General features: G+C 54.6%; 1 protein-coding gene across 10 annotated transcripts; it reads right to left on the bottom strand.

The window, feature by feature from the left end:
* Positions 1 to 11,798: 11,798 nt before the first annotated feature.
* On the bottom strand, positions 11,799 to 21,480 carry CALM3 (calmodulin 3). 10 transcript variants are annotated; one of them, XM_077980773.1, is made up of 6 exons: positions 21,432 to 21,480; positions 16,740 to 16,770; positions 14,261 to 14,404; positions 13,993 to 14,099; positions 13,602 to 13,737; positions 11,799 to 13,458 (listed from the first exon to the last, which is right to left on the bottom strand). In XM_077980773.1, the coding sequence occupies exons 3-6, from the start codon at positions 14,328 to 14,330 to the stop codon at positions 13,430 to 13,432; spliced, it is 342 nt and encodes a 113-aa protein (XP_077836899.1). In that variant the 5' UTR covers positions 14,331 to 14,404; positions 16,740 to 16,770; positions 21,432 to 21,480; the 3' UTR covers positions 11,799 to 13,429. The 10 variants fall into 10 exon arrangements, with proteins under 10 accessions (XP_077836899.1, XP_077836898.1, XP_014979800.1 ...); XM_077980772.1 differs by lacking the exon at positions 21,432 to 21,480 and adding an exon at positions 21,067 to 21,270 and having other exon boundaries at positions 16,740 to 16,805; XM_015124314.3 differs by lacking the exon at positions 21,432 to 21,480 and adding an exon at positions 21,163 to 21,270.
* Between the last annotated feature and the right edge of the window lie 1,244 nt (positions 21,481 to 22,724).

Below are 22,724 nucleotides of genomic sequence, written 5' to 3'. Positions count from 1 at the left end.
TTCCTTCCTTCCTTCTTTCCTTCCTTCCCTCTCTTTCTCTTTCTTCCCCTCCCCTCCCCTCCTCTCCCCTCCTCTCCCCTCCTCTCCTTTTTTGAGATGGGAGTCTGGCTCTGTCGCCCAGGCTGGAGTGCAGTGGCCGGATCTCAGCTCACCGCAAGCTCCGCCTCCCAGGTTTACGCCATTCTCCTGCCTCAGCCTCCCAAGTAGCTGGGACTACAGGTGCCCGCCACCTCGCCCAGCTAGTTTTTTGTATTTTTTAGTAGGGATGGGGTTTCACCGTCTTAGCCAGGATGGTCTCGATCTCCTGACCTCGTGATCCACCCATCTCGGCCTCCCAAAGTGCTGGGATTACAGGCTTGAGCCACCGCGCCCTTCCTTCCTTCCTTTTCTTCCTTCCTTCCTTCCTTCCTTCCTTCCTTCCTTCCTTCCTTCCTTCCTTCCTTCCTTCCTTCCTTTCTTTCCTTTCTTTCCTTTCTTTCCTTTCTTTCTCTCTTTCTTTCTCTCTCTCTCTCTCTCTCCTCTCCTCTCCTCTCCTTTCCTTTTTGAGATGGAATCTTACTCTGTTGCCCAGGCTGGAGTGCAATGGTACCATATTGGCCCACTGCAAACTCCGCCTCCTGAGTTCAAGTGATTCCCCTGCCTCAGGCTCCCAAGTAGCTGGGATTACAGGTGTGCGCCACCACCCCTGGCTAATTTTTTTTTTTGTATTTTTATTTTTATTTTTATTTTATTTTATTTATTTTTTTTTGAGACGGAGTCTTGCTCTGTAGCCCAGGCTGGAGTGCAGTGGCCGGATCTCAGCTCACTGCAAGCTCCGCCTCCCAGGTTTACGCCATTCTCCTGCCTCAGCCTCCGGAGTAGCTGGGACTACAGGCGCCCGCCACCTCGCCCAGCTAGTTTTTTGTATTTTTTAGTAGAGACGGGGTTTCACGGTGTTAGCCAGGATGGTCTCGATCTCCTGACCTCGTGATCCGCCCGTCTCGGCCTCCCAAAGTGCTGGGATTACAGGCTTGAGCCACCGTGCCCGGCCATTTTTTGTATTTTTAATAGAGACGGGATTTTGCCACGTTGGCCAGGCTGGGCTTGAACGCCTGACCTCAAGTGATCCTCCTACCTTGGCCTCCCAAAATGCTTGGATTACAGGCGGGAGCCTCTGAGCCCGGCAATAAGTCCTTTCTATGGAGGTTGGAGTCCAGGTCCAGAGATGATAATCCACCTGTCCCAGCTCACATGGCGAGTGGGCGTGGGCGTGGAGCAGGCCCATCTGTCCACTCGGGGGCACCTCGATTTCCTTTTGATCATAATCTAGCAGTTAGTTTACACGGCGGCTTTGGGGATTAAGCAATTCCCTCTGAAAAGCAAGTTATCTCAGGGCGTGGAATAAAGCCCATAAGAAATGTCACTATGATTGCCATTGCTGTAGCTGTTGCTATTGTTATTTGGGCAGATACAATTTAAAAACAAACCACCTCCCAGCTCTGGCTCTGGTGTTTTGACTTCTTTTTCCCCCCAGTAACCATGTTTCAAATCACAATAAAGCAGAAAAAGGGGTGTCTGGGAGAGTTAAAAACAGGTCAAGGTGACCCACGAATGTGCTGAATGAGCTTGGGGTTCCCCTATGAGATGATGACAATGTCCTGGGGCCGGGCGCGGTGGCTCATGCCTGTAATCCCAGCACTTTGGGAGCCGAGGCGGGCGGATCACGAGCTCAGGAGATCGAGACCATCCTGGGTAACACAGTGAAACCCCATCTCTATTAAAATTACAAAAAATTAGCCGGGCGTGGTGGCGGGCGCCTGTAGTCCCAGCTACTCAGGAGGCTGAGGCAGGAGAATGGCGTGAACCCAGGAGGCGGAGCTTGCAGTGAGCCGAGATGGCGCCACTGCACTCCAGCCTGGGCGACAGAGCGAGACTCCGTCTCAAAAATAAATAAATAAATAAATAAATAAATAAAAAAGAAAATGTCCTGGAATTGGATAGTAGTGAGGGTCGCTCAACAGTGTGAATGCACTAAATGCCACTGAATTGTAACTTTGAATGGTTAAAATAGCAACTTTTATGTTATGTGTATCTTACTGCAAGTAAAAAAATTTAAGTAAGTAGGCAGGGCGAGGTGGTTCCCACCTGTAATCCCAGCACTTTGGGAGGCTGAGGCGGGAGGATCCCGTGAGTCCAGGAGTTCAAGACCAGCCTGGGCAACATATCAAGACCCCGTTTCTACAAATAATAACAAACAAAATTAGCCAGGTGCTGGCCAATCATGGTGGCTCACACCTGTAATCCCAACACTTTTTGAGGCCAAGGCAGGAGAATCACCTGAGGTCAGGAGTTTGAGACCAGCATGACCAACATGGTAAAACCCATCTCTACTAAAAATACAAAAATTAGCCAGGCATGGTAGCGGGCGCCTGTAATCCCAGCTATTTGGGAGACTGAACCATGAGAAGTTCATGGTTCACCAGGAGGTGGAGGTTGCAGTGAGCTGACAGCGCCATTGCACTCCAGCCTGGGCGACAGAACGAGACTGTCTCAAAGAAAAAAATAAATGTGGCACTGAAAAAAAAAAAAAAAAAAAAAAAGGTGAAGTAAAAAAAGGTGAAGTATTTAGAATCTTTTATAGCAGCCTTTTTTTTTTTTAATTTTTTAATTTTTTGAGATGGAGTCTCGCTCTGTCGCCCAGGCTGGAGTGCAGTGGCCTGATCTCAGCTCACTGCAAGCTCTGCCTCCTGAGTTCACGCCATTCTCCTGCCTCAGCCTCCCGAGTAGCTGGGACTACAGGTGCCCACCACCACGCCTGGCTAATTTTTTGTATTTTTAGTAGAGACAGGGTTTCACCACGTTAGCCAGGATGGTCTCGATCGCCTGACCTCGGATCAGGCTGATCCGCCCGCCTGATCCGCCCGCCTCAGCCTCCCAAAGTGCTGGAATTACAGGGGTGAGCCACCACGCCCAGCCCTTATAGCAGTCTTGCAGAGTAATTATTATATTGGTTGAATTTAATAACAAAAAAAGTCGGCTGGGCACGGTGGCTCATGCCTGTAATCCCCACACTTTGGGAGGTCAAAGTGGGTGGATCACCTGAGGTTAGGCATTCGAGACCAGCCGGGCCAACATGGTGAAGCCCCATCTGTACTAAAAATACAAAAATTAGCTGGGTGTGGTGGCGCATGCCTGTAGTCCCAGCTAGTCAGGAGGCTGAGACACAAGAATTTCTTGAACCTGGGAGGCGGAGGTTACAGTGAGCCGAGATGGTCACTCCAGTCTGGGCCACAGAGCAGGACTCTGTCTCAAAAAAAAAAAAAAAAAATCCAGTTGTTAAAAACAAAACACAACAGGTTGACAAACATGATTGGGACCTGTCTTTGTCAATAAGACTGGCCAAACCTTGGCCAACCCTCCTACCCCCAACAGAGGATGGTGAGGAAGGGATGGGGGGTTCTGGAGAAGGGCATTGAAGGGTGCTCACCTCCTCTCTCTGTGTCACCCCTGAAGGTGGGTCAGTTCTGCCCATCTGACCTCTGAGGTCTCACTATATACCGGGCAGAGCTGAGCGTTGGAACCACAGCATCCTTGCTTGTGGTGGGTGCTGCTCTCATTTCCATTTTTCAGATGAGGATTAAAGGAAGGTGAGGATGCAATGTAGAAGCTGTGGTTCTGCAGGCTCTTACCCCCCCAGGGCCTGACATATCACTGTTTACTGCAGACCCCCTCCCCTCACCCCACCTCTGACCTGGAGGTCTATACTAACAGGCCAGAGGTTTTCAGACAATGCCCCCCATCTACCCTTTGCCCCTCGGGGGTGATTTGGAAACTCTTCCTAGCTGGGATCCTGGCCCCTGACTGCCCAAGTTCATCCTCTCTGCCAGCTGCCCGGGTCCTGTCCGTAGAGCTCTATGTGGCAGTCACTGCCAGCTTTGGACAGCTCCCAGGGCTCAGGCACCAGCTGGAGGCTCCGGGCCAGCCCCGAACTCCCACTCCCCTGCAGGCCTTGGCTGAGGCCGCGTCAGATGACTGTGGTTTCCCTGTAGAGGCCATGACGTTTTGGGTCTCCACATCTTTGCTCTTCCTGGAACCGTTTTTTCCCTTTTCCATCCATCAAAGACACACTTGTTCTTCAAATTCTTTCTTACATTTTTCTTCCTTGAAGACACAACCACTCCTCCCTCGAAGGCCCTCAGCACTTTTTCGGCTGCACGATGGCACTGGCCGCAGCCTGCCATGGCAAGGACATGTGTCTGCTCACCCGCTCTGCAGGGTCTTGTTGAGGGACTATTGTATGTCAGGGCTTGTCCCTGTGATGCTGGTGACATGGCAGTGACAGAGATAGACCTAGCCCTGCCCTACCGAAGCTCAGAGTTCGGTGGGGGAGACAACCCTGTACTCAGAGTGGGCATGAAGCAGGGTGGAACGGTGTCTAGGCAGGAGGGCGTGGTGGCTTACACCTGTAATCCCAGAGCTTTGGGAGGCCAAGGCGGGTGGATCACCTGAGGTCAGGAGGAGGAGATGGCTGAGCAGGGAACTGAGGTTTAGAAGAAAGTGAACCAAGTTAAGAGAAGTGTTTCTGACCAGGTGCGGTGGCTCACGCCTGTAATCCCAGCACTTTGGGAGGCCGATGCAGGCGAATCACAAGGTCAGGAGTTCGAGACCAACCTGGCCAATATGGTGAAATCCCATCTCTACTAAAAATACAAAAATTAGCTGGGTGTGGTGGCAGGCACCTGCATTCCCAGCTACTTGGGAGGCTGAGGCAGGAGAATCGCTTGAACCTGGGAGGCAGAGCTTGCAGTGAGCCAAGATCACGCCACTGCCCTCCAGCCTGGGCGACAGAGCAAGATTCCGTCTCAAAAAAAAAAAAAAAAGTGTTTCTGCCGTGCTTACACCTCCAACTGGGGCATCGAATGCCTCCCTTCTTCAGCCTCCTGTGTATTCGTTAACTCAACATACATTCCCTTAAGTTACTCTGGTCTGGACCCAAGGCTGCCTCGTGCCCACTGGGAATATAGTGCTGACTGACATAGCCTTGGCCCTACCTCATTCACGATCCTCTTGGGTGACTGAATAATCACATAAAAATGTGTTACAAAGGTCGGGTGCAGTGGCTCACGCCTGTAATCCCAGCATTTTGGGAGGCTGAGGCAGGTGGATCTCTTGAGCCCAGGAGTTCAAGAGCAGCCTGGGCAATATGGTGAAACCTCTTTGCTACAGAAAATACAAAAATTAGCTGGGTGTGGTGGTGCGCGCCTATAGTCCCAGCGACTTGGGAGGTTGAGGTGGGAGGATTGCTTGGGTCCGGGAAGTTGATGCTACAGTGAGCTATGATCATACCACTGCACTCCAGCCTGGGTGACAGAGCGAGACTCTGTCTAAAAAACAAAATGTTCTATAATAAGCAGCTAAGATACAAAATTACGAGCTGTACTAAGAAGGCACAGTGAAAGGCTCTGTGGAAATCTACACAGTCGTCCCTCGTTATCCTTGGGGGATTGGTTCTAGGACCCTCCTGGGATACCAAAATCTGCGGATGCTCGAGTTCCTTATATACAACGGTGTCATATTTGCATATAACTCACATATGTCCTCCTTTATACCTTAACTCATCTCTAGATTACCTATAACACCTAATTCAATGCAAATGCTATGTAAATAATTATACTGTATTGTTTTAAAATTTGTATATTTTATTGTGTTTTTTGTTTTGTTTTGTTTTGTTTTTTGAGACAGAGTCTTGCTGTGTTACCCAGGCATGCAGTGACGCGATCTTGGCTCACTGCAACCTCCACCTCCCAGGTTCAAGCAATTCTTGGGCCTCAGCCTCTTGACTAGCTGGGATTACAGGAGCCCACCACCACACCTGGCTAATTTTGTGTGTGTGGGGGGGGGGGGTGGGGCGGACAGGGTCTCACTCTGCTGCCCAGACTGGAGTGCAGTGGCTCCATCTCAGCTTGCTGCAACCTCTGCCCCCCGGGTTCAAGCGATTCTCCTGCCTCAGCCTCCTGAGTAGCTGGGACTACAGGTGCGCACCACCACCGCCCGGCTAATCTTTGTATTTTTAGTAGAGATGGGGTTTCATTATGTTGGCCAGGCTGGTCTCAAAGTCCTGACCTCAAATAATCTACCTACCTTGACCTCCCAAAGTGCTGGGATTAGAAGCGTGAGCCACCGCTCCCAGCTTACCTGGCTAATTTTTGTATTTTTAGTAGAGATGGGGTTTCATTATGTTGGCCAGGCTGGTCTCAAATTCCTGACCTCAGGTGGTCCACCTACCTCAGCCTCCCAAAGTGCTGGGATTATAGGAGTGAGCCACCGCACCCTGTGTGTTTTGAATATTTTTCATCTGCAGTTGGCTCAAACCAGCAGACACAGAGGGTGACTGGTTTAGGTGCCTGCCCTAGTCTGGGGTGGGGCTCAGGAAGTGATGTGCTGGGAACGGGGGACTCAAAGGAACTTGATTCATTTTACGATTTATTTCTTTTTATTCATTCCCATCTCCCTAGCACCCGACCTGCACCACAAATGGGACTTAAACACCGGCGCACACACACATATACTGTGGGCTGGGCCTGGGAGTTGTAGCTCGGAAGGGTCTTCCGTGGTCATTGCCCCACCTGCTGGTCACACTGGGAGTGACACTCAGGAGTGGCCCCACAGCCACCCTCTGGGAAGTGAGGGGATCCTTGCGAGCCCTCAGGCGGCCCTGGTTGGGTAAGTCCCCTTGTCTGGTCACTTTCTCAGGACAGGTTTTGAACTGGTCTAGTAGCCCTGCGAGGCTGAACTGGAAATGACTCCCGGTCCAGGCATTTCTCCGCTTTGGGCTGGAGCCGGCTGCTCTCAGTGCTTGCCCAGGGGCCATTAGAAGCTGAGTGCGCTCTGTGGGTCTTTGATTAGTAAAAAATGGGAAGGGAAGTCATGATTATTTAATAATGTAGCCTGTCTGGGAGTAAAAGTCTTTCAAAACATAGGGCCCAAGGGGGAAACTACTGATAGGCAGCTGAGAAGCATGGGCACCGGGATGCGGTGGGAGAAGGCGTTGGCGTTGGGATCCGAGTGCTGGCGTTGGGATCCGAGTGCGCTGGGCTTTGAGACCCGGCTCAGCTGCTTCCAGGAAGGGTGGTGTGATGCAAGAGGCTTCACCTGCCGGGCCTCCACTCCTCTACGGCCAGATTTCTCCAGTGACTCATGCCGGATGCCTGGGCAGGGTCTGCACACCTTGAGTGGGTGCTGCGTTTTAGTGTGAGTCCATCCAGCCTGGGTGTGAACTAAGTGAAATGATGTCTATAAAGTTTGGCACGGCCGGGCGCGGTGGCTCACGCCTGTAATCCTAGCACTTTGGGAGGCCGAGGCGGGCGGATTGCCTGAGCTCAGGAAACCACCCTCTCTACTAAAATACAAAAAAATGAGTGGGGCGTGGTGACACGCGCCGGAGATCCCAGCTACTCAGGAGGCCGAGGCAGGAAAATTGCTTGAACCCGGGAGGCGGAGGTTGCAGTGAGCCGAGATGACGCCGCTGCACTCCAGCCTAGGCGGGGGTGGGTTGGGGGGTGTGGGGGGTGCGGAAGAGAGAGAGAGTTTGGCTTCCCAGCACTTTAGGAGGTTGAGGCATACTGAGGTCATTTGAGGTCAGGAATTGGGAGACCAGCCTGGCCAACATGGTGAAACCCTGTCTCTACCAAAAATACAAAAATTAGCTGGGTGTGATAGCAGGCACCTGTAATCCCAGCTACTCGGGAGGCTGAAGCGGGAGAATCGCTTAAACCTGGGAGGCGGAGGTTGTAGTAAGCTGAGATTGCGCCACTGATCTACAGCCTGGGCAACAAGAGCAAAACTCCATCTCAAAAAAAAAAAAAAAAAAAAAATGCAGGCTGGGCATGGTGGCTCACACCTATAATCTCAGCACTTTGGGAGGCTGAGGTGGGCAGATGATGAGGTCAGGAGCTCGAGACCAGCCTGGCCAACATAGTGAAACCCCGTCTCTACTAAAAATACAAAAAATTAGCCAGGTGTGGTGGCGTGTGCCTGTAATCCCAGGTACTCAGGTGGCTGAAGCAGGAGATCGTTTGAACCTGGGAGGCAGAGGTTGCAGTGAGCCGAGATCGCACCACTGCACTCCAGCCTGGACAACAGTGTGAGACTCCGTCTCAATAAATAAATAAATAGGCCGGGCGCGGTGGCTCAAGCCTGTAATCCCAGCACTTTGGGAGGCCGAGACGGGCGGATCACGAGGTCAGGAGATCGAGACCATCCTGGCTAACACCGTGAAACCCCGTCTCTACTAAAAATACAAAAAACTAGCCGGGCGAGGTGGCGGGCGCCTGTAGTCCCAGCTACTCCAGAGGCTGAGGCAGGAAAATGGCCTAAACCCGGGAGGCGGAGCTTGCAGTGAGCTGAGATCCGGCCACTGCACTCCAGCCGGGGCTACAGAGCAAGACTCCGTCTCAAAAAAAAAATAAATAAATAAATAAATAAAATCAGAAATACAAAAAATAGGCTGGGCACAGTGGCTCAAGCCTGTAATCCCAGCACTTTGGGAGGCCGAGACAGGCGGATCATGAGGTCAGGAGATCGAGACCATCCTGGCTAACATGGTGAAACCCCATCTCTACTAAAAAATACAAAAAACTAGCCGGGCGAGGTGGCCGGCACCTGTAGTCCCAGCTACTCGGGAGGCTGAGGCAGGAGAATGGCGTAAACCCGGGAGGCGGAGCTTGCAGTGAGCTGAGATCCGGCCACTGCACTCCAGCCTGGGCGACAGAGCGAGACTCCGTCTCAAAAATAAATAAATAAAAATACAAAAATTAGCCAGGCGTGGTGGTGGGCACCTGTAATCCCAGCTATTGGGTAGGCCGAGGCAGGAGAATCACTTGAACCTGGGAGGTGGAGATTGCAGTGAGCCGAGATCACACCACTGCACTCCAGCCTGGGAGAGAAGAGTGGGACTCCATATCAAAAAAAAAAAAAAGCCAGGCGTGGTGGCTTACACCTGTAATCCCAGAGCTTTGGGAGGCCAAGGCGAGTGGATCACCTGAGATCAGGAGTTTGAGACCAGCCTGGCCAACATGGTGAAACCCCGTCTCTACAAAAATACAAAAATTAGCCAGGCATGGTGGTGCATGCCTGTAATCCCAACTACTGGGGAGCTCAAGGCAGGAAGGCAGGAGAATAGCTTGAACCTGGGAGGCAGAGGTTGCAGTGAGCTGAGATCACGCTATTGCACTGCGGCCTGGGCAACAGAGTGAGACTCTGTCTTTTTTTTTTTTTTTTTTTTTTTTTTTGAGACGGAGTCTTGCTGTGCCCCAGGCTGGAGTGCAGTGGCACGCGATCTCGGCTCACTGCAAGCTCCGCCCCACCGGTTTCACGCCATTCTCCTGCCTCAGCCTCCCAAGTAGCTGGGACTACAGGCGCCCGCCACCTCACCCGGCTAATTTTCTTGTATTTTTAGTAGAGACGGGGTTTCACCGGGTTAGCCAGGATGGTCTCGATCTCCTGACCTCGTGATCCGCCCATCTCGGCCTCCCAAAGTGCTGGGATTACAGGCTTGAGCCACCGCGCCCGGCCGAGACTCTGTCTTAAAAAAAAAAAAAAAAAAAAGTTTGACACAACCCAAGTTGGTGGATATTTGTATCATCTTCCCTTACAGATTATCATTTGCCATTTTGCAGACTTGTAAACGCAGGCCGAGGGAAGTGAAATCGCTGCTCCAAGGTTATTGAAGTGGCAGTGGTGGCCCCTTGGGACTTAGTGAGCAAAAGGTTCATTCTTGTGAGTGAGTCTCAACCTGGAATTTGAGCCCAATCCTGTGGGAAACCACAGCCCATCTTTGACTCAACTACTAGACCAGAATTTTCCCCGGGTACCCTGACTGCTAAAGGGGCAGCTCCCATTTCAGACCCCACCACTGGGACGCCAGCCTCAGCCTGGCCTCTCCACTGGCTCTGGCTCTGGCCTGCCTGAAGGCTGTCTGTTTTTAAACTATCATTTACCCTAAAGCCCAGCTGTTGGGCGCTTGGACTCCTCAGGGTCAGATCTGGTTCAGATTCCGGCTGTGTTCCTACTTCATAACCTTGCAGTAGTGACTTCACTCCTCTGGGCCTCAGTTTCCTGGTCAGCAAAATGGGAACGAATGGCATCCAGCCCGAGTAGTTGCTTTAAGGCTCTGATGAGCTCATGGATGCAGAGATTCAAAGGCAGCCCGTGAAGCAGGAAGCACCCAGCCAATGGTGGCAGGTGCTCACCGAACACTTCCTGAGCACCGCACACCCTCCTCCTTCCTGTAGGCTCACCCAATCCTCAGCTCAGCTCAGGAGGCCGGTACCATTATACCCCCATTTTGTGGACAGGGTCATCTAGGTCCAGAAACTCTAAGGCCTCAAGGCAGGTGAGTACTGGAACTGGAATGCTAAGGCAGGTGCTTGTGCCCAGACCCCAAGTTGTTATCCATTATACTCTGTCTTTACTGCACCACCAAATACCAAGCCACGACCACGTGGCAGGAAAAGGGGGCCCAGAAGCTGGGGCTCTGGAAAATGGCTTGCCACTCCCAACGTCTCCACCCATGCCGCTGGCTCTGGTGACTGGGATGCACCAGGAAAACCCAGCCAAGGCCTGATCTCTCTGCCACAAGGAAGGCCGGGGGGTTGGGCCAGGCTTCCCCTGCCCTCTGAGGCCAAGTGCAGATGAGTGGAAGGACCTCTTTTCATTCCACTGACTTCTCTCTCTGCTCCACCCTTGCCCAGCTTCTGCGGTTGTGTGAGAAGCTCAGAAGTTAAAGACGATGCTTATTAACCTGTCATTCTCCATGCCCCCGAGGGAGAATGAGAAAAGCCCCTGAGGATTCTGACCCATCCCTCCACTATAGCCCCACCGGACTGGGAGGGTCTTGCTATGTTGCCCAGGCTGGTCTTGAACTCTTGGGATCAAGTAATCCTCCTGCCTCAGCCTCCCAAAGTAGGAGGATTACAGGCATGTGCCACCGGGTGCTGTTAAGGAGGCTTCTTCCTCACATCCCCACTTGCCATGAGGAAGTTGAGCTTTCTGTGGTTTGTAATTTGGCTGTGACCACATAGTGGTTTGTACTCTGCCTTGTGTGGTTTGCAATTGTTTTGGGCTTTTTGTTTCAAATCTTCAAACCAACACCAAGTCCCATGCCCTCCCTGTGAGCTCAGGACCATGCCTTTCTCACCATTGCAGATCCAAACTTGCCATGTTTTGGCTGCCTGTGAGACTAAAGCAGTGAATGCCATCCCTCTCCCCAAAGCATCAAGAGGCTCACCCACTGCAAGGCCCACCCCTGCCTTCCTCTCTTCGCCCAGCTGGGCTCCAAGCTGCTCGGGGATCTCACCCAGCCTCGTTGGATTTCCTTCAGTTCCTAGGTGTCCAGGCTCCTCTTGCCTCAGGACTTCCATACATGTTGTCCCCCTCAACTGGAACGCCCTTCCTTCCTCTACCCAGCTAGGGGACTGTCCATCTTTCAGGTAGGTCTCAGCTCAGTCCTGCCACTGGACTGGGCTGACCCCTTCTCTGTGCGCATGATGGGGCTGCCTCAGACAGAGCCTTCTCAGCACTCCCCTTTCAGTCCATTTGCATGACTATCTCCAGGCCAGGACCCTGCCCTTGACAACCCTGTGGTCTAGCTGGGATCAGAACTGTGGTTCAGAGGCGTCCACTGGGCTGCACTGACCGGACGCAGCTTCAGAGCCAGCTTGGAGGAGAGGCTCTTTCACATCTGGGCCAAAGGAGTCAGCGTGGGGGTTGGTGGGGTGGGGGGGCAGGCCAGAAACTGAGACACGAGGGGAGGAACCAAGTCAGGTAGTCACTGTATTTTATTGGAAAACATTGATATATATTTTTCTTCACAGCTTGAACTGAACACAATATTGCCCGGTTTAAAAAAAAAACAAAACCAAAACATTCCGAAAATGTCCACAGCCTCACGCCTACCTGCCCTTACCCTCAGCTCTTGGCTGGGTCTCCCACTATGCCCCGTCCCTCCTTCCCTCAGAGGCTGGGTGCCAGAGGGTGGATGAGAAGAGATTCTCAAAGCTGGGCAGGTCCCAGGAAAAGCCACTTGATCGACCTGGGCAGTGAGGGGAAGCAGGGGGGCGGGGAGGGGTGGGGGTTGGTGGTGGGGGGAGCCAGATGAAATGAACAGAAAGGGAAAAAAACCCAGACGACTGAACTGCCCACATTGACTTACTTGTCCCAGAGGCGAAAGTCAGAAGCAAGGGCACGGATCATGCTCTCCGCTGGGGGAGTATGGGGGCAGGCAGGTGGGCGAGGGGAGAGGCGGGGAAGAGGGCACGGAGCACAGATGTGAGGAAGCGGCACCAAGTCACCACGGAGAAGCGGGAGGTGCTGGCGGACCAGGACGCAGAGGCTGCCGTAGCTGCTGTCCCCTGGGCAGTGGCCGACAAGACTGTTTTATTGCAGGTGCGTTCTCTTGAGAGCGTGGTGGGGCCCATCTTCCCTCTCCCCACCCTTTAGCTAGCCCAGCATGGTTCTGAACAAAATGAAAGTTTTAAGGGCCATAGAGGGGAAAGAAAAAAAAAGAGAGAACCAGCACATTACAAAGCGACCATCCCCACATCCATTCCTAGGACGGGCCCTCAGGGCGGTGGGTGCTTTGTGAGGAGGGAGCGGCATGGGATGTTAGCACCAGGTATTTACAGAACAGCTCGAGAGCGCTTCAGGAACGCGGGCAAGTCCAATTTGCAGAGTGGCCAAATGAGCGGTCCCCACCCAGCCAAACCTCAGAAAGCCAATCGGATGGTTGCAGAACAGCAGCCAGTGGGATGCGAGTGTTGCCCACTGTCAGTCCCCTTCTGTGAGTCGGCCCCCTCGACCCCCTCCTGGGCCACATCCAGTCAACGCCGCAATTCCTCAACGCCCCTCAGTCCTTCTGGAATGCCTCTCTTGGCACCCCTGCCCCAACAGGCTGCTGGGATCTGCACATGGAATCACAGGGCTGGTTGCATGCAACGGCAAAGGGCATGCTCTTCTGCCTGGGGGAGGGCCTCTTGTCCCTCCCAGCAGGTCCCGGGACAGGGCTGGCAGCCACCCCAGCACCCAAAATAAGATGACAAACAAGAGGAAACAAACCAAAATGGAGGAGAGCCACCCGGGCTGGAGGAGGGCAGAGGCTCCCCAAGGGGATCTGGGGAGGGCTTCATCTTATGAATGCATCAGGCCTTGGAAGACATGGATGGAAGAGGCGAGGGCAAAAGGAAGAGATGAGGGGCATGGAGAGAGACTCAGGGAAGAAGGAGAAAGAGCAATCATGCAGCTTGGGACAAATCTTTTGTTGCTTTATCAGATTCTCAGTCAATCAATTGGTGTTTGCTAGAACCGGGGTACGCAGGGGAGTGTTGAAGAGAGAGTGCGCGCGCGAGAAGAGAGAGATCAAGAGAACGGGCATCGCCAGCTGCCCGGGGGGCCTTCACTTTGCAGTCATCATCTGTACAAACTCTGTGGAGTGAAGCAGAGAGAGAGGAGGTCAGGCGGGCAGGCTGAGTGGTGAGCGGCCCTCCCCAACATGAGGGATCTGGGGACTTGTTCCTGAAGCTGCGATTCTCTTCTTGTTCGGGAGATCAAGCCTGGCCTGGACTCACCTTCATAATTGACCTGGCCATCTCCGTCGATGTCAGCCTCTCTGATCATCTCATCCACCTCCTCATCGGTCAGCTTCTCCCCCAGGTTCGTCATTACGTGACGCAGCTCTGCGGCGCTGATGTAGCCGTTCCCATCCTGGGGGTTGGGGATAAAGGCTTTCACTGGGCACTTCTCCCGGCGGGGAGAGAGGCAGTGAGAGGGGTGGCTGTCATCACCATCCCTCGGCAGTGAGCACAGTGAGGGAGGCTGCCTGAGGTGGCAGAGCAGGTTGGCAGTGAGGCTGGCACCGGGACGTGGGCCTCCTGGAAGTGGTAGCTCCATGGATCCAGTTCTGTCTGCCTGCCTGAAGGCTGGTGTCAGTCTCAGAGCCGCCCCTGGAGGGTTGCTTACCTTGTCAAAGACACGGAACGCCTCTCGGATCTCCTCCTCACTGTCTGTGTCCTTCATCTTTCTGGCCATCATGGTCAGGAACTCCGGGAAGTCAATGGTCCCGTTCCCTGGAAGGTAGGGAAAGGATGGAGAATGCTCTGGGCTTGGGCCCTGGAAGATGACCCTGGGCCCTGATAGATATGGGCTCATCCATCACCCTGAGGGAGGCTCCCTGAAGTCACTCAGGGTGACCAGGAGCGGGGCTGCCCACACGCTCTGTAGGGCTCACCATCTGCATCCACCTCATTGATCATATCCTGCAGCTCTGCTTCAGTGGGGTTCTGTCCCAGGGATCTCATCACTGTCCCCAACTCCTTGGTGGTGATAGTGCCATCTCCATCCTTGTCAAAGAGGGAGAAGGCCTCCTTGAACTCTGGGGAAAGAAGGGGAAGGAGTCAGAAGTCACAAGGCCCACAGGAGAATCCTTACCTCTGGATGTTGGACGCCTTCCCTGGAGCAAGGCCAAGGGTGTCAGTCCCACCTAAAGAAACTGAGACAGACTTCAAGTCCCATGCAATCAGTTCGCTTTCCTCAGTGCTCAGGGCAAAGCCCTTCCAACCTTCATTCAACAGTTATTGAACATCAACACTGTGCTAGGTAAAGCTATTTTTCTGGCCAGCCAGTGAAGACGGTGGGGAAAAATGGTCTGACAGCTGTCCTTAGATGATTCTACATTTCTGTTTGGTCCCTGGCTTTGGCTTCTCCCTCAAAATGATGAAACGGACCAAAGTCACGGAGTGAATGAGAGCCGAAAGGATTCTTCATCTGAGTGTATTAGCCAGTGTTGGTTGGCTGGGACGAGGAGGGGAGGCTGCAGAATGCCTCTGGCCAGCCTGAAGAGGAAGTGCAGACATCCACTCCCTTCTGACTGCCAGCCCTGTTCCCTGCCGTGGGTGCTACCAGCTTCCAGAGGAGCTGAGCCACTGTGGTGAGCGTGGGGGTGGTCGGCAGCAGAACATGGCTGACGGACGGTGCGTGGGGTGAGTAGGGGGATGGAAAGTGAGGGGACGGCTGCCAAGCCAGGAGGATGAGGAGCTAGCGGTGCTGAGTGGGAAGGCCACAGCTGGGGCCGCATCAGGAGCAGGGAGAGAAGCACATGGCTCTTGCCCTCCCACTGGGCCCATTTTGGCACCTGGTGCTCCTCTACCCCCAAGCCCTCAAAGAACAGATGCCTGGCAGCCTATTCCCAGAGGGTGTGGGCTGGGGTGAGGCGGTGGACACTTTGCTAATGGGGACAGAGTGAAAAGCAGACTGTTTATGTTGCACAAGGCCAGAGTTGGGAGATGGGTGGCAGGTACATTGGGAGGGACATGCACAGCTGGGCAGCTGTGGTCCTGAGCCTCTGGGCCCTGGGGACATGGCAAGAGTCTCCTTGGGGAGGCTGGCACCTCTCTGTGCTGAGGCCTTGTTGTTCTTGGGGAGGGCAGGGAGTGGGTCATGGGGGCACCCCGAGCTCATGATCACTAAACTGGGCCATCCTCTGGCTTTCCTCAGGGGTCTCCATAGCCACCTGGAGCCAAAATTTTGAAGCTGCAAAGATGATTCTGTGTTGGGGGTTGAGGGGAGAAAGGAGAGAAGGCAAGTCCATTCCTGTCTCCTCCCACTGCAGAAGCTGGGCCTTCAGCACTTGTCACACAGCCGGCTGAACCTGACAGCAGAGCTGGGGGCTGGGTAGCTGGTGGGGAGCAGAGGCCCATTCTCTGGATCGCTCCTCTGGTCTACTGTGTGCTGGCCCCTGGCTATGGAGATAAACCAAGAGTTGCTCTTTGTCCTCGGGCAGCTCAGTATGGGCGGGTAGGCAGGCACGGATCCATAATTACACAATAGTTCCTGTAGCTGACCATTATGGGGTTTTGGAGGGGTTAGAAAAATGAATTAGATGGGATCCAGGGATTTCTTCCAGTTTGCTGAGAGAGATGATTGTTTAGCCAGCAAAAGTTTGCAGAGGACCTACTATGTTCTAGGCAGGCACTGAGGCTATAGCAGAGACCAACAAAACCAAGTCCCAAACTCAGTGGAACTCACATCTAGTAACAGGAGATACAACAGGTGAAGACAAAAGAAAATAATTTCAGACGGCGAGAAAGGTTACAAAGAAAATAAAGTGATGTGAAGGACGGTAAAGGAAGGCTGTGTACTTGAGGTGGAGGTCAGGGAAGGCCTCCCCGAGGGGACATCTGAGCTAAGGGATGGGAAGGAGCTGCCCATGCCAAGCGCTGGGGAGGCACTTCCGCCAGCAGAACAGGCAGGCGCAGGCACATGCGAAAGGAAGTGCAAAGCGCAGGCAAGTGCAGAGGTGGGAGTGACGAGCCAGCTCCTGGGCGGCTCCTAAAGTGGGACAGGAGCTCTGCAGGCCCCACATGGAGGCAGGGAGCTCACCTTCTAAGCCAACCTGGCTGAAGCTGGGAGAGTGAGTTGGGTTTGTCCTACAGCCACTGATTATCAAGCCCCTAGATGACCCAGGCCCAGGAGAAGAACACAGCCTTTGGTGTCTGGTAAAGGCCTGTCTCAGGGCCATGGGGCTTGGTGTCATTGGGACACTGGTGTGCTCTTACACACATTTATCAGCATTCTAGGCACAAGGCATAGTGTTAGGTGACACAAGGGATACAGAGGTTCACCCATCAGATGTCACTTCTCGGTGGCTAAGATTTGGCTGGGGATGTGGAGGCTTTCCTGAGCTAAGATGAGGGGGATAGCAGACTCACCTGCGATCTGCTCCTCAGTCAGCTGGTCAGCCTGGAAAAGCAGGAAGGGGAAAGTCAGTCACCAGGCTGGACAGCACGGACGCATCTTCCTCACTCAGCCCAGGCCCCCGGCCCCAGTGAGGCCAGCTTCACATGGCATTCCTGCCGAGCCAGGGAGGAGCATGCCAGAGTCAAGGTCTGAGGCAGAGCCAGCGCCTGATGATAAAGTCTGGTGATTCAGAAAGCTGGGTACCAGGGTTGGCTGGACACTCAGGCCTGCCGGACGCAGGGCCCGATGAAGCTGCCCAGACCCACGGGCTTCCAATCTCAACTCAGCATGTGGGAGCCACAGGGGCAGAAGAAATGCCTGCCCTAGCCCCAAACCAGCGGCACAGGTTTGCATCTCATCAGTGGGAGCCCCAGAGGCTGAGTGAAGGGAGTGATTGCCCTGGAGGCCTCATCAAGAAGCTCTAGAAGGCTCCAAACTGAAGCAGGCCAGTCCTTGGGTAGGGCAGAGGGACGATGTCTGGGGCTATCTCTGCTAGTTTCTGTGTCACCTATTTGGAGGCGCTTGGCTCAGGCAGAGTTGACCCGAGTGGCAAAAATTCTCCTAACTAGCGGGCCCCAAGTTGCTCAAGCGCCTAAAGAACTCTGGTCAGGCTGGAGGCAGGCGCTCCACCCCCTGCGCACAGTGAGGGCACAGGGCACCATTCTGTTGTGTTTCTTTTGGGCAGGAGGGGCACACGTCAGGGAGAGGGCTGCGGCGGGCAGCAGCAGAGGACTGAAGTCAGCTTGCACTGCAGTTTTTAACCCTTTCCAGCTTGGGCACTCTGGGGACTGGCCAGTTGGTGGCAGGCAGCCCTTGCTGCATGCGGGGTTTGGGGGTGGGGAGGAGATGCAGGGACTGGCTTCTCCTGCACTGGTATGCTGGGCATCAGCCAGGCATAGTGATCCTAAGGGGCAGGAGCTGGGCTCGGAGGTTGGGGAGGCTGAATCCCAACATTTAGCTTTAGCAGCCAAAAGACAAATTTTCCCTGGTTTTTGCTGATGCTGTTAAGAGGGCACCATCATCCCAGGACCACGGTGGGTCTGTTCCCCTTCCTTTCACAATCAGGCAAAGGGGCTCCAAGTCTACAGCAGGTTCTAGTCTTGAGTCTGAGAGCCTCAGAAATGGAAGCAAACTATTATTATGTGAATTTGCAGTATTCTACCGAGAGGTTCCAGAGGCTAGGAACAAACCACCGCCTGCCTCCCCTATCCCCACCCCCGTCCCAAATATTAACAATCACTGATCTAAAAAAGTTAGAAACAAACAAACAAACAAAAAAAACCCAAAAAAACTAAGGGAAGAGGAACTTGAGGCCAAGTCCCAAATAGGCAGAATGGGAGGGGTAATCAAAGTGATGATCGCAGAGGGGAGAGGGCTGAGGGAGGGAGAAAGAGGAAGGTAAAGAAGGAAAATGGCACACATGCACTTTCTGGAAAAGTCCAAAGTGTAAAGGGGAGGTGGGGAGGCCAAATGAAGATTCTTCTGCATTGCCTTCAAAAAAGACAGGGTGGTTGGGCTCCTAAATGCCAACCTGGCAGCCCCAGGCCCAAGAGCCCCTTGCTCCACCCACCCCCCACCTCCCACCATCAGCAAAAAAGCCTGGGGCCATCCCTTAGGTCCTGACACCTGAGGAAGAGGCTTGGGGAAAGTGAGAAGGGAGGATGGGCTTCTGGTTACTGAGGCCAGGCAATGCCCGGGGAGGGGTAGGGGAAGAACAGAGAGGAGGGCAGCAGTGTGGGGAGGCGGCTGCCATCCCATCTGCTTTTCATTCTTTCCCCTGGCCTAGAATGGAAAAAGCGAGCCCAGTCAGGGCCTTCCCACCCCACTGCTCCGCCCTGCAAGAAGTCTAACTCCCCCGACCTTTGGGCAGCACTATAAGGGGCTGGGGGTGGGGGCGAGGAGGCTGTGACAGGCTGCAGACTGCCCTGAGCGGCTCTGAAGGCCAGCGTTTGCCAGTCTCCACCAAAACACTGGAAGATGCAGACGAGGCACTGCCATGTTCAGTTCTGTCACAGGGTTGCTGCAAATAGGCGTGGCTCTGCATGGAGGGCCTGTCAGACGCTCTCCCTCTCATGTTGGAGACCCACTTCCCTGCTTGGTCAAGGAAAGGTACAGATCTCAAGCAAGGTTGCCGCCCAGAAAACCGACTGCCTAAGAAGAGATCATTGATCCTTGCTCAAGGTTTCTTCCCTTTCTAGACCTGAAGACTAAACTTTCAACAGAAACTGTTGCCAAAATAACTCAGCTGGTCTCCTGCTTCCTTATCCCTCATCTTAGGCTCCAGCAAGGGGCTGGACAAGAAAAAAAAACATGAGGTGGGGGAGGGAAGAGGGTATGATTTCTCTGCCTTGCCCCAGCCCCCAGCCAATGCCAGAGAACAGTGTTAGATGAGATCAGAAACCAAGGCCAGGGCCCCTCACCCGGGCCAAGGAGGAGCCACAGAGCTCAGGCCAAAGTCCAAGGCCAGTTAACAGTGACTTGTCCCACCTCTACCTTGCTGATTACAAACGGAAAGAGAAACTAGTTGTGGCCAAAGCTCGGGTCCTATTCTGGAGGTAGGGGGCCCGCTAGTGCTTCAGGGCTCCTTTAGCCAGGTTCTGCTGGGGGAAAATGGGGTAGCGGCAAGAGGAGCCATCAGGTCTGTGTCAGCAAGTATGAGATCTGATACACGGCAGCGGCTGCCTGTTCTCCCCAGCCTTGCCAGGGAGGATGGCTGCACACGGTTCCCAGGCTCAGCCTGGGGGGGGCTGTGGGTGTTGTGGGTGGCAGGGAGTAGGAAAGAACTAGTCTGCTGGTTTTCTCTCAAAGCCCTAACTGTGAATTAACAGACACGCTCAGTGAGGGTCCTGAATGGAACAAGTGGTCCTTAGGCCAATCAAAGGGTCTCCCCAGAGGCACTCTCTGATCAAGCTCTGCAGCCCCCACCTCGAGGGCACGGGAATAGGCATCTGATTGTCACCGACGCCACACTGTACTGCACTGTCATTTGGCACAAGTGAGGAGGTGCAGCATGGTGCGTGGGGCTGGGGATCATGAGAAAACTGGCGCTCCTGTTGGGAAAAGGCAGTGCTCTTGGCCTGAAAAGGCCAGCAACGGAGTGAGGCTTCTAGGCTTGAAAAAGCTGGCTCATTCGAGGCACCCCAAACTTTGATCTCCCATCCCCATTTCATGAGGCTTCAGTGCGCAATAGGGGCCTGAACAGCTCCGCCCACCTGCTCCCACTGCCCCGGTGCCTACTGCCCAGCCACGTTCTTCCTGGGGAAGGAGGACGGGTAGAAAAGCTTCCTCCGGCCCCTGCAGCCCACTCCCAATCCACACTGAGCTGTCTTTGTCCTGGCCTGTCCCTGGAGACTGGCAGGGTGCTACCCACATCCACCCCCAAACCTAGGCCCCCCCTGACTGCCATTCATTTTCTCCCTCCACCTCACCTCCCAACCACCCAAGCTCCCCCACCCCTCTCCTTGGAAATCCATCTTCTCATGGACCCAAACACAACACTCTTACCCCATTTAAAAAATTCTGTCTTTCTAGAGCAACAGTCTTAACCCACTAGTAACCTCGGAACCTTTTCTAGCTACTTCCAAATTAACCCCAAGGGCCCCTGTCCCCCGACTACTGGCAAGCCCCACTCTCACCATCCCTTTTCACCACCTCCACGACCCCGATCCTTCTCCGTCCGGAAGCCTTCAAGAGCATCTTCTAATCTCCGCTGCCACCCACCCCAGGCTCTTCCTCCCGTAAGCTTGCACCTCACCCTCCTCCTCCTCTGCAGTGCTGGGCTTTGGAGACCACCCTCCCCCACCCTCGAGAGTCTCATCTGTAGAAGTGACCGCCCATCCCTGACCCTCTCCTCTGCCCCACAGGAGCCCAGGGGTCGCCCCTCCCCGCCCAGGCCCAGCTACCCTCCACCGCCCCATCCAGGAGCAGCCCAGCCTCCCTTCGTCCCCCGTTCCCCGCATCCTCTCAGGACCAAACGCCTTCATCAGGGCCTAAATAGCTCCCCTCCCCAGCCCATCTTTCTCATTTCGTCCTGGGGTCCAAACACCTCCATTCTGAGACCCAACGCCCCATCCTGGGTCCAAAATCCTTTTAAGCGGTCCCACTGAGGGTCCCGATCCTCCATCCGGGGTTCAAATGTCCCCTTTAGGGACTCAGATAACCATTTGTGGGCTTAAACATCCCATTTGGTGCTAAAGTCGCTTCTGGAAACCTTTGGGGATTCAGACGTCCCGCTCTGGGTTCAACGGCCCCCAACAACGGGGGTAGAAAGCGGTCCCGAGGCTCTCGCCGGGCCCGGACGCCCCCCACTCTGGGCTCCATCGCCCCCTCAGGGGTCCTGCCCCGCTAAGCCCGCCTCAGAGCCCGCAGCTTCGGCGGCCACCCAGCCTCACTCACCATGGCGAGGCCCGGGGTGTCCGGAGCACGGGGATCAAGGTTCCTCCGGCGGCGGCAGCAGCTGCAGCAGTTCCAGCTCCGCCGCGCGTCCGCGCCTCCACACTCACTGCCCGCAGCGCGCGCGCCGCCGCCGCCGCCGCCGCTGCCGCCCGCCCCAACGGTCCCTCAACGGCCGCCGCGCGCGCCCCGCCTCGCTCGGCCCCGCCCCACCCGGCCCGCGCGCCGCCGCACTGCGGCTCCCACGGATCCCTCCGCGCCCAGCTCCACACCAACGGGACCGCGAATCTCTCGTCCCCACCCTGCACAGGAACTGGATTTGCCACCGGGCGCGCGCGCGCGCTCCCGCCGCCGGACTACTTTCCTCACCGCGCGCCCCGCCTCCCGGGCCCACTCCACTTTCCCCCTCGGCGGAGGGACACGGCTCGGCGGTGCGTGACGCGTCCCTCTGTGAGCCGCGTCACTATTGGGCCCGGCCCATGGCGGAAATGAGAGCGTGGCGCCCATTGGTCCGACCTTCCCTGCAATGCGTCAAACTGGGGCGAGCCACTGCAAGGTGGTGGTGGGGAAGTCTGGACTCTGTGGCCACGTGGGGCTTTGAGGAGTAACGAGGCGAAGGTGGATACGGTGTGGCCGTTAGAGAAGCAAATACATCGTTACTGTGGCCAGGGAGTGGTAAAAAGGCTGGCGACAAATGCAGAAGGGCTTTCTCGGCTCTCCCCTTTAACCGCTGGAAGATGGTTCAATCCAAAATGCTAGGGTTTAGAAGCTCCGCCCCTAACTGGGCCCTTCGTGGTGGCGGGGTCTCCAAGGTGCCACCTAACGCTCAAAGGTTCTTCCCTCCCTGGTCTTGTCTCTGCGTCCTAAGACGCACTCAGCCGGTGGGCGGGGCCCCTGGGCCCGATTCATTCTTGATCCGCTGAGGGTCTGTGAAATTAGGACCATCCCAGGACAGCCTATGGGAACAGGGTATTCATTCAGTCATTCGTGCTATAAGCATTAATTAGGCCCCTGCTGTATGCAGGGACCCGAGCTTGGCTGGGCGGGGGAGACCATACTCCCCAACCAGTCTCTGCAGACAGACGACCTCATTCCTTATTCCAGTGTTCCAGCCATAGGAGGAAAAAGAACTGAAACATTTGTTTATAGGAGCTCAGAAAATGATCGCCTCCCCTCCTCCCCGCTTTAGGATAGGAACTGACAGTCTCCTGCGTGTCCCCTCCACACCATGGTGATGGGTGAGAGATGGGCAAGCGAGTCAGGCTGGACCAACCATTATGCTCCACCTGGAACAGAATGGAGACTGAACTAATGAGAGTCCTTCCCTGGGTTTTTGGATCTGCAGCCTGAGCACAAGAAGCCTTTTCTCTTTGGGTGGGTCCTTCCCACAGGTTCTGACTATGGTCATTTTTCCACTCTGCCCCCTATCTTGAGGAAGAAAGTGTCTAGAGAAGAAGAGAATAATAAAACTGACACAGTGGAGAGGTAAAGAAGATGGAGCGAGAAGCCGGACGCGGTGGCTCATGCCTGTAATCCTAACATTTTGGGAAGCGGAGGTGGGCAGA

This window comes from Macaca mulatta, chromosome 19, assembly GCF_049350105.2.
Source record: "Macaca mulatta isolate MMU2019108-1 chromosome 19, T2T-MMU8v2.0, whole genome shotgun sequence".
NCBI lineage: Eukaryota > Metazoa > Chordata > Mammalia > Primates > Cercopithecidae > Macaca > Macaca mulatta.
The sequence above is the reverse complement of the archived record's forward strand: the minus strand, read 5'-3'. Positions and strand labels throughout refer to the sequence as shown.

Excerpts from the sequence above, each read along its gene's own strand:
- CALM3 (XM_015124314.3), bottom strand. Across the intron at positions 14,405-16,739 it reads GACTGAGGAGCAGATCGCAG|AGTTCAAGGAGGCCTTCTCC; the intron begins GTGAGTCTGCTA and ends TTCTTTCCCCAG. Across the intron at positions 13,459-13,601 it reads TGGCCAGGTCAATTATGAAG|AGTTTGTACAGATGATGACT; the intron begins GTGAGTCCAGGC and ends TTCACTCCACAG.